Source organism: Hyperolius riggenbachi, chromosome 12 (assembly GCF_040937935.1).
Source record: "Hyperolius riggenbachi isolate aHypRig1 chromosome 12, aHypRig1.pri, whole genome shotgun sequence".
Lineage (NCBI taxonomy): Eukaryota > Metazoa > Chordata > Amphibia > Anura > Hyperoliidae > Hyperolius > Hyperolius riggenbachi.
In genome coordinates, this window is record NC_090657.1 from 64,842,509 (window position 1) to 64,853,871 (window position 11,363).

An 11,363-nucleotide genomic window follows, 5' to 3' on the forward strand; every position below is an offset into this window, starting at 1 on the left:
GACACCTTGAAAGCTCATTCACACTAGGTCCGTTTTCTGCCTTTTTTCCAGCACAGGCAATTTTCTAATTCGCCCACAAAACGCTTGTACAATGAATCTCTATGAGAAGGTCCATATCAGTGCGTTTTGTCCGCTATGCGGTCATCAAAGCTGTGCCTGTACCATTTTTGGGGCGTTTTTCGTATAATGGAAGGAAGAGCGCTAAACTCTCACAAAAACTAGTAAACTTTTGCAGCGATTGCATTTGCGTTTTTTCTTCCACAATATTTAAATGGTAAGTGTTTTAGGGTCAGCGTGCACTTCCTGTTAGTAGTGAGAGCTGACAGCAAAAAAAATAAAAATAAACATGAGTGGCAAAAGCTGGGTTCACACGGAGGAGCTGATCTCCAAAATCCAGGAATACCCGGAATTATAGGACAAGAAGCATCCACACTACAAGGACACCGCCAAGACCAAAGATTTTATTTTTTTTAATTGGTTGGTGCTGCCATGGCTCTTTGGTAAAAAGGCAGTATGACATTTAATGGAAGGGCAAAGGCAGCAATAAAGGTTCAGGGAAAGTCCGGTGACTGGGTCTTAGGCCAAGGGCCTGGGATGAGACGTTGGATTAGTTTCAGTTCCAGACAGATGGTTTTGCAGGTATCCAAAACTATGTTTGGGATACTTGACTTCCACTAGCTATATTAGAAATGTATTGCTGCATACATGTGTCCTGTTGCAATGAATGTGCAAGCGTAAACAACTCACAACAATTATATTGGTTTTGTTTTTCAGTTGAACAGTTGATAAGAATATGAAAATCTGTTTGTTGGTAAAGTTTGTGTCTCTCCAAATTCCTTTTGCAGTTATCACAAAGTGTTCCAGTGCCAAACACAGGAGAACAATCAGATTTGCAGGCTTTCTGGACTTACTGAAGCCACATACTGATACTATAGTAGATAAGAACTCCGCTGCACTGATCTCATGCTAGGTACACACTATGAGATTTTCTGGCAGATATGCTGTTGGATCGATTATTTCCAACATGTCCGATCGATTTCCAACCATTTTCCATTCACTCCAATAGGGTATCGGAAAATTTCCTGAAATCGATCGGAAATCAGATGGGACATGTTGGAAATAATCGATCTGACAGTAATTCTGCTAGAAAATCTCATAGTGTAATTCAAGTAAAGTGAAAGGTGTGTGCTTCTGACCAGTTTCACCTGACTTATACTGGCTGCCTCAAGTCTAATGACTCATTCAAATTTAAACTGACTCTCATCTAATTAAAATGGCAAAGCGTTGCAAGCTGCAATCGCCTACCAGATTGTGCAGGATCTAAGGCTACCTTCCTGACATTCCTGCAGGAGTTGGCCCACACAAATTCTTGCATCTCAACAGCAGGGCTGTGGAGTCGGTCCAAAAATCCACCGACTCCGACTCCTCAGTTTAGGATTCCACCGACTCAGACTCCTCGACTCCGACTCCTCTAATTTGCATATTACAATTTTGTTGATTAACAGTATGTAACGTGAAATTCTTCTCTTAACTGCCAATGCTTAGGAATTTTACAAGACAACTGAAGTGAGAACGATATGGAGACTACTATATTTATTCCCTTTAGACTAAAATTAGTCCTTGGTAAGAGTACTTGTAAAAGGTACAGACCGGAACAAAGAACATCTTATCAGGCCCTAGGCAATGTAACTGTGGGTGCATGTAAGAGTGATGTGCAGGTACTCTGCAGGGGAATGAGGAGATTCTTCCTCTATTATACATTCTTCATGCACAATCTGAACAAGGTTTATGAGTGACAGACTATACCTCTCTGTTCAATGTGCACAACATTCTCAGTGGATTCCCTGCAGCTCTGTGGGAAGTGCATATGTAGCGTATAGTACTACTGTGTAACAAAGTAAAGCTGAGACAGATGAAATTAAAGTTTTATACATACCTGGGGCTTCCTCCAGCCCCCTTCAGGCTAATCAGTCCCTCGCTGTCCTCCTTCGCCACCTGGATCTTCTGCCATGAGTCCAGGTACTTGAGCCAGTCTGGTGTAGTGCGCATGCACACACTCCGCCGCCGGGGGCGTCCTACACCTTCGCAGCACTATTGCGCAGGTGCAGAATGCTCCTGGCTGTGGAAGCGGCACGTAGCCAGACAGCTCTGACTGGCTGAATTACCGGGACTCATAGAAGTTCCAGGTGGTGAAGGAGGACAGCGAGGGACTGATTAGCCTGAAGGGGGTTGGAAGAAGCCCTAGGTATGTATAACACTCTTCTTTTCATCCGTCTCAGGTACCCTTTAATTTGTAGTCACCAAACCAAATTTTAACAACATATCAAATTATTTGATTTCATGAGCAAAGAGAATGCATACATTTGCATAAACCAGCATCAATGCAGAATTATTTCCATCTCATTGACCATCTCTATTAGTGACACGGCTACACATCAGGCTTTATTCTTACAGCATAGATGTTATTTAGTATATATAAGAGATTCCTGTGTACACATCATATATACTGTACAGTCACAATCAGATATGCATATCTGACTTTAAAAATACGGGGACTGCTTTATTGAAGCAGCACAAGTAACTAATTTTGATTGGTTTATTTCATTTTTGTGGACTGAGCACAGCTATTACTGTATATATACATTATTTTTAATGACTTATCTGAGAAATAGAACATTTTATCATATTTTCTATTTTAATTACAGTTACAAATTCATTAGGAGTCGGAGTCTGAGTCGGTGCATTTTTTCCCGACTCCGACTCCAGGCACCCAAAATTGCTCCGACTCCACAGCCCTGCTCAACAGGGGCGCCGCGTGTAGGCCTCCTTGTACCCCCAAGAAATGAGGGGCAGCGCAAACACCCCCACAAAGCAACCACTGCCTGGGAGCGCCACAAGCAAGAACACATGAACGGTGTACTCCCCAGACGCGGCTTACACCTAGGGGGAACCATCCATGCTGCTCCCCCAAAGGATAGATGCCCTACTCTTGCGTATTTTGCTTACCTGTAGTGCATATGCGCATCCCGGGAGCGAACACACCGACAATGGGGCGGGGACGGAGCGCAGACAACCCCCCCGGCAATAGTGTTGCACCGGGGGGGGGGGTTGTCTGCGCTCCCCCCCCTCGCCCCATTGTCTGTGTGTTCGCTCCCAGGATGCGCATATGCAAAATACGCAAGAGTAGGGCATCTATCCTTTGGGGGAGCAGCATGGATGGTTCTCCCTAGGTGTGGGCCGCGTCTGGGGAGTACACCGTTCATGTGTTCTCGCTCCCCCCCCCTTTGGGGGGCAGTTGCGGCGCTCCCGGGCAGTGGTTGCTTTGTGGGGGTGTTTGCGCTGCCCCTCATTTCTTGGGGGTACAAGGAGGCCTACACGCGGCGCCACTGTTGAGATGCAAGAATTTGCGTGGGCCAACTCCTGCAGGAATGTCAGGAAGGTAGCCTTAGATCCTGCACAATCTGGTAGGCGATTGCAGCTTGCAACGCTTTGCCATTTTAATTAGACGAGTCAGTTTAAATTTGAATGAGTCATTAGACTTTATTGCAGTAAATATAAACTAGTGCACTCACAATTTCTCCAGGGCCCCTGATGAGTGCGCATGCACGAAACGCGTAGGGCGGAGCTACGGGCGGACGGAGCTGGCGTGGAGGATTTTATATGACCTGCTTGATTTTATGGAGAAATTGTGAGTGCACTATTTTATATTTACTGCAATAAAGTGTATGGTTTTACGCTATGTGGAGCCTTTCAGTTAAGAGGCTGATGTGAAGCTTCTGTTCATTGGAGTTCTATCTGCTGAAGAAGTGGCTGTGAAAGATCCGTTGGGAGTTTGAGCGCAGTTGCTGTCTTATAACTTGGGCAGCAGAGTAGAAGGTGAGAGGCCACATATGATTCTCTGAGGGCCACCTAGAAGCACTGGGGAGAGTGTGCATGTTCCAGAGTTTAGAGGTGTTATTGTTGCTGTCTGTGGTTGGCAGCGACATCACATGGTAAGGACCTGTGTAACCTGGTGATTTGTGGTGGACGCACGAGTAATTATTGCTAATAGCACCTGGTGTTAAGGGAAATGGCACAATTATAAGACAGTATCACGCTATGGTCTTTTATTATTTCTTTCATGTTTGAGTGATACAACTATAAGAAGATTACAAGCACATGTGAGCGCAGCATCTTAAAGGAGAACTATCCACGAGTTATACTCCTCCATTTTCACGTGACCTATAGGTCTACGCAACCCTTTCAGATAAGAAGAACAGGTAGAGGAATGTCAAGGGCCGAAATTGACCATAAAATATTTACAGCCATGGAGAAGTCAGTCCACCGTGGGGTCAATGACCCCACTATCCAGTTTCACATCAGTTTAGCTCCCTCTTTCAGCAAAATACCACCAGAAAAAATATTGTGTGCCCAACTTACTAGAAATAAGGCGATAGAGCCATTTGTCAAACCAGAGCCACCTAAAGAACCCCAAGACACATCTTATTATAGCCAAAGTCATATGGGTAATCCTAATGCTCCATACCGACCCCACTACAGCCATCTTATGTCAAATCTAGATATGACCATCAAAACTATTCAGTACCAACTTATTCTCCAAGGTCTGCACAACCATACTATCCACCCATAGCACCAGATATGTCTAAAAGACCAGCTAGTCCCCTTGACCCCGATCCTGACACACCACTCTTAAAGGGACTCCGAGCACCTCTCATGGGTATTCCTAGAGACTCCGACCAGTACTGCAAAGTACTTAAAGGGAAGGTTCAGGGTAGCTCTTAAAAAAATAAAAATGCCCATCCACTTACCTGGGGCTTCCTCCAGCCGTGGGCAGCCAGGACGTGCCCTCGGCGCCGCTCCGCAGGCTCCCGGTCCCCTCCGGTGGCCGACCCGACCTGGCCAGGCTGGCTGCCAGGTCGGGCTCTTCTGCGTTTCAAAATGCACCTCACGGGGGCGCGCTGACGTCAGCAGACGTCCTCCGGGCTGTACTGCGCAGGCGCAGAACTACTGCGCCTGCGCAGTACAGCCCGGAGGACGTCCGATGACGTCAGCGCGCCCCCGTGAGGCGCATTTTGAAACGCAGAAGAGCCCGACCTGGCAGCCGGCCTGGCCAGGTCGGGTCGGCCACCGGAGGGGACCGGGAGCCTGCGGAGCGGCGCCGAGGGCACGTCCTGGCTGCCACGGGCTGGAGGAAGCCCCAGGTAAGTGGATGGGCATATTTATTTTTTTAAGAGCCACCCTGAGCCTTCCCTTTAAAGATGCATACCATTCTGTAGCTTGTGCTCTCCTCTTTCATTTGAATCGCCATTTTACAGCAAATAGTTTCCGTTCGATTTCAATTTAAAAATTGCAGCTGCCATCTTGGCTTTGTTATAACTTCCGTGTCACCCCTTTCTTCTCTGCTAGAGATGTGCATCACTGAATGAAGCAGGAAGAGTAAGTGACTCCGCATGGCCATTGCAAGAGTGGTCATAGCACAACTTTGTTGGAAGTCGTCTGGCTTGAAGACATACCCATGAGAGGTGCTCGGAGTCCCTTTAACAGACCTAAGTGGGCTTGGTAGTGGACATAAACCTCAAGAAAATGATTCAGAAAGTGAGACCATCAGCATGTGTCAATTTCTGTTTGTAGAGTGAAATGTAATATGGCCTACTTACATACACACACACTGGCCATTAGGGTTTGTATGTAAAGTTTAAAGTTTAGTTTGTTTAAAGAGACACTGAAGCGAAAAAAAAATTATGATTTGTATGTGTAGTACAGCTAAGAAATAAAACATTAAGATCAGATACATCAGTCTAATTGTTTCCAGTACGGGAAGAGTTAAGAAACTCCAGTTGTTGTCTCTATGCAAAAAAGCCATTAAGCTCTACGACTTTCAAAGTCATGGAGAGGGCTGTTTTCTGACTTTTATTATCTCAACTGTTCCTGAACTATTTACTTTTTCTCTGCCAGAGGAGAGGTCATTAGTTCACAGACTGCTCTGAAAGACTCAGTTTGAATGCTGAGTGTTGTGTAATCTGCACATATTATAGAATAATGCAATGTTAGAAAAAACACTATATTCCTGAAAATAAAAATATGAGAATATTTTCTTTGCTGCTAATCTTCTAGTAATTATTCATAGTACACAACCAATTCACTATATCATATATTTTTTTCGCTTCAGTGTCTCTTTAAAGTGAACCAGAGACGAAGTACCCTCATGTATTTTACCATATATATCAGTGGGAACATTAGAGAAAACACCTACCCTGCTCTCTGTTTCATTCTTCACTACTCAGCCTGCTTCTAATCAGCCCTGCACTTGGATCTCAGGAGGGGTTAATGACTGCACTGTTAGTGCTTACAGTATTGCAGCCAATAACCCCTCCTGTCCCTTAAGTGCTGCCAATACCTCCTCCAGGCCCCCCAAGTGCAGCAATTTTTCACTTCCTTTTATGCAGCTCAGTATTTCCTCCCCGTCCCTTTCCTTGCTAACTGTTGTGGCCAGGACTTTCTGACCCGTGTTTACTTGGAATTTCCTTTCCTCAAAGTGTCACTTACCACTAGGTACCATTGCTGCAAATGGGAATGTCACTATTAGTACACACAATCAGTATGCTCATTGTTGCCCGTGACTCGTGTATAAGTCGACCCCTATACTTTTATGAAGGGAATCAGAGCTAAATTTCTAGACTTATACTCGAGTATATACAGTATACTTATTCTTGCATGAAGGTATGCTCTTTTAATGGTTTTTATCTTTAGGAAGCATTGTAGCGCCCTTTTCACACTATACAAAAGACATAAGTGTTCAATTTTATACAAGGTGCAGCAGCTAGTGCAGGGGGTGAGAAAAACTTTTGACTTGCTAGCCACATAGGCTTCTTAAATTTAACAGAGGGGCCAGACTTATACAGGTAGCCGATGCGCCCCCAGTATTAGGCAGCCACCAGTACAAATAGCCACAGTATTAGTGTGCCCCCCTCCCCAGTGTAGGTAGCCAAGTGTGCCTCTTCCTCCCTATGCAGAGTTGTGAGCAGAGCATAAATTTAGTTTGCGCCCTGCAGCAGCATGACCAGCATCCTCTCTATGGCCACAGCATGTTGCTCTTCATGTGACCTGCTTACATGTGCTGGCAGTGGGTCACATGACCAGGGCTGTGGAGACTGTACAGAAATCTGACTACAACTTCGACTCCTCAGTTTATGAAACCACCACCTCCAAGTACCCAAAATTGCTCAGACTCCTCGACTCTGACTCCAACTCAACAGCCCTCACATGACGTCGCTGTAGCCATGAAGATAGAATGCTGGTTGTGCGGCTAAGGAAGATCGGCACTGGAAGCTTAGAGCAGGTGAGTAACTTCAACTTCATAAGACCCAAATCCACGACGTGAACCGACAATACTTTGAGCAGCGAGCGGTTGTTTCCGGGATCTCGCAACATGGGTACAGACACACAAACATTGTTTAACGTTACGCGGCAATAAAGACCATCACGGCGGATCTTTCTAAAATCCCCGACTCCTGTGCAAAGTACCTCGAGCGCTTGAAGTCTTGTTCGTGTTCATCGTGTGCCATCACGCATACCCACCAGAAAATGGACCGGGGATCGCTCATCGACGTGGCACGTCGCACGGATCCTCTCTTCCTAGGTCGTGAGGGGAGTATGTAGCTATAGGGAGGCTGAATTCGGCCCTGCATCTGTGGACACAATTACTTTGCCCATACCCGAGTTAGATCTCATTCACACGTAAAATCGCAAACGCAAGCATTTTTGTGGTGCTCCACTTTTCTAAGTGCGTTTCCAGAGCGGTTTTGTAATTCACTCACTGACGCAAGTCAGAAAGTGAATTCTTCGACCTGGAAAAGAATATATACAATGTATTTAATATAAAAAAAAAGTGAATGCAATGGCCACATAAAACGGTTTTGTAAATATAGAAGAGGCACAAGAGAAAGTAACAAAGGTCGGCACTACAGCTAGATCTACATAAAATGCGAGGGACCAGCAGGGTCACGGCAGGGCTGACCTGTGGCACAGTCAGCGTACTCAGCCTGGAAGTGAACAGTAGCTGAATGGAGGAAACGAGGAGTACAAAGTCGGCACTGCTGTTAACTGTACTTTAATCCACAGGTGGAATCACATCACATAGCGTGCAAATAAGAAGAGGTACACATACCATGAGGTGGAGGCTGTGAGCTAGTGGTGGGTGCTGGTCACAGGTTTAGCCTTACGGCCGTTTTTATGCGCTTTTACGTAGGCTGTACCGTAAAACGGTTTTGTGAGCGTTTAGCGCTCTTCCTATACCTTCCATTAAATCAAAAATGCCCCCAAAATGGTACAGGCACCAATTTGCTGAACGCACAGCGCACGAATTGCGCTGATATGAACCTTCTCAGAGATTCATTGCACAAGCGTTTTGTGGGCGATTTTAAAAATAGCTTGCATTTATAAAAAGTCCAAAAACGCCCCTAGTGTGAACGAGCCCTTACTGGATTTTACTCAGTCTCACTACTGCCAATGTGATTTGCTGCTACAATTCATTTTTACTCTAGGTAGCTATGCCTCATACACGAGGTGCTTGTTGCATAATATGTGATGATGGTTCGCTAATAACGGATATAGTGACTCGCTACTGGGACCCTTTCAGGGCAGCCTGCTCTGTCCTATGAAAAGGATGGACAGACAGTAACCCACAACAAATTTGCAGAAGGTATGACAACAGTGCTCAGCAGACTGCTAACAGGTAATGAGTCCACACTGGCCGACAACTGTACATATGGTAGAAATGCATGGGGTTACTGAGATTACAATGTAAATGTCAATAATTAGCTTCCAAATATGACTAGCCTTTCACAACTAGTATAATAATAAATGCAGAGCATTTTGTTGATTAGCTGACCACACGCGTTTTCAAACTACAATCAGAGAGGTCATCTAAAATTCAACTGAAATTAGCCCCCACCCATTCTGGTTCCTGCAGTGCAAATGTGAATGGAGTAAAATCTTAAAGATGAACTGTAACGAAAAATAACATCATGAATAAAATTGCTTATTTTTTTTTAATAATAATATTCACTTACAGATTATTTAGTCAGTGGTTATGCCCACTGTAAAATCTTTCCTCTCCGATTTACATTCTAAAAATGTATTACTGGTCTTGCCAGTAGAACTGACAGTTCTACGGAAAGAGGCAGTTGTAAAAAGGTGTTGTTTCCCACAATGCAACGAGGCTCACAGACAGCAAACTGTAAGGACTATGGTAATGACATCACACTCTGGGACACCATAATATCAGCCATACAGAGCCCCCTGACAATCTATTTGAGAAAAGGTAAAGATTTCTCGTGGTAAAGGGGTTATCAACTACTGATTGGAATGAAGTTCAATCCTTCGTTAAAGCTCCTGTTTAAACTCATCTCTGACCTCAGTTATGTGATTAACTACTACAGACAACACACTTTTCTATAGGGCACTAGGAATAATGTTCCAAGATAAGCACAAAGAAAATTTGAGCAATACTGGAATATTTGCCAGGGTAACCAGGCTAACGCAAAAACGCGAAAGCAAGGAAAAAAAATTTGAATCGCATATGGCAGAAATCGCATGGTTTACTGGACAGACAAGTATGCGCCCAGCCTCAAGAAAGATGCAAAATTGGAGCAGATGCTTATGGCGGCCACTAATGATCCAATCTTTTTTATCCAATCTACAATTTCTATGTAATATAAGGGAACTGCCTACATTATCCATTCAATATATTCATTCAATTTACCCTTATACTACATAGATTTGGTAAGATTGGATAATTTGAGGCCACCATTAAGGTGGCCATACACTGGTCGATTTGTCATCAGATTCAACAAACAGATAGATCCCTCTCTGATCGAATCTGATCAGAGAGGGATCGTATGGCCACCTTTACTGCAAACAGATTGTGAATCGATTTCAGCCTGAAACCGATCACAATCTGTGGAGCTGCCACTGTTGCCGCCGCCGCCCCCCCCCCCCCCCCTCATACATTACCTGTTCCGACCGGCGCGAGTCCCCTGGCCCCGCCGTCTTCTTCTCCGCTCCGGGCTCCAGATAGTTCCTGCAGGAAGTTCTGTGTAGTTGCAGCCGGTCCGGAACCCAGCGCGGAAAGAAGACAGCGGGGACCAGGGGACTCGCGCCGGCCAGAACAGGTAATGCGGGTATCGCTGTATTGCGTCGGTCATCGGGCATTCGAACACCGCTATCGACGCACTCCCGACCCGCCGGCGATCGAGAAAAATCTTCCGCACGGACGATTCGACAGGCACGATCAATTTCGGACGGAAATCGTTCGTTCTGTCAGCGGTGTGCGCGGCGATTTCACAGCTGATTCGATCACTGTGATCGAATCAGTCATATATCAGCAGGAAAATCATTAGGTGTATGGGCCCCTTTAGAGTGACCGACCGGAATCCCTGGGTCTGGACATATGCTAAAGTATTGCTCCAGATCTCCCTGCACAAGTTGTGACAATTATCCTCTAAATTCCCCCATCTGGTGCTAAGCAGCAGCGTGCTGTAACCATGGCAACCAACCAGCAGCCATTTTGAACCAGTGGGAATGAAGTGCAGCGGATGCTGATTGGTTGCTATGGGTTACCACGCTCGGGGTCTTCTGGACCTGGAGGGCACGTGGCTGGCCCCGCCCCGTCAGCACTCACCTCCAGGCTGAAGGTGCTCCAGGTCCGCGTGAAAGTGCTGAGGGTGCGCGCGGCGGTCTCCGGCTCCAGATTCAGCTCTGCGCACAGCTCCTCCACCTGCATCCGCGCCTCCTCCCCGGCTTCCCCCTCTGAGGACCCGGAGGACTCGCCCCCTTTCCGCTCCATCCCCGTCAGCGTTATCTACCGGCTTCTATACAACTATCCCCGGCCGGCCAAAACTCCCAGCACTTCGCCTCCTTCCCACAATCCTCCACGGTGGCAAAAAGGCGCGAAAACCAGACAGGCTCACGCCTCTGCTCTGACTGTGTCCTTCCGCGGCTGCCCGGTCTGCCTGCATGACTCCGCGTAGCACAAAGCAGAGCAGAGCCTGTCCTGTCGCACCGCGCTCTCCACATTCTATCGTCCGGTACATACAGCGCCTGCTGCTGAGGGAGAAGTGCTGAGAAAGCTGCAGAGCCCGGGCGGCGGAGGGATTCCTAAAGATCGCCGCACTGCATCCCGGGAGCTGTAGTTTGCTTCGCAGAGTTAAAGCCCAGTTAAAGGGTAGGGCAGTTTGCGCTTCATTACATGCCCTCTGTATGCTGACTCTCGTGCAGTTAGTAGATAAAGATAGGTCAGCCTCTCTTCCTAACAATCTAGGGCTAGAAAGAAGGACAAACTAATTTAAAAAATTTTTTTTGAC

General features: G+C 46.2%; 1 protein-coding gene across 1 annotated transcript in view; it reads right to left on the bottom strand.

The window, feature by feature from the left end:
- The window catches only part of RBL1 (RB transcriptional corepressor like 1), a 60,691-nt gene extending 49,573 nt beyond the window's left edge, over positions 1-11,118 (bottom strand). The window contains exon 1 of the mRNA XM_068263488.1: positions 10,682-11,118. Within this exon, the coding sequence (XP_068119589.1) occupies positions 10,682-10,846 (165 nt within the window). The 5' untranslated portion in view covers positions 10,847-11,118. The remainder of the gene's footprint in view (positions 1-10,681) is intronic.
- Positions 11,119-11,363: the final 245 nt, after the last annotated feature.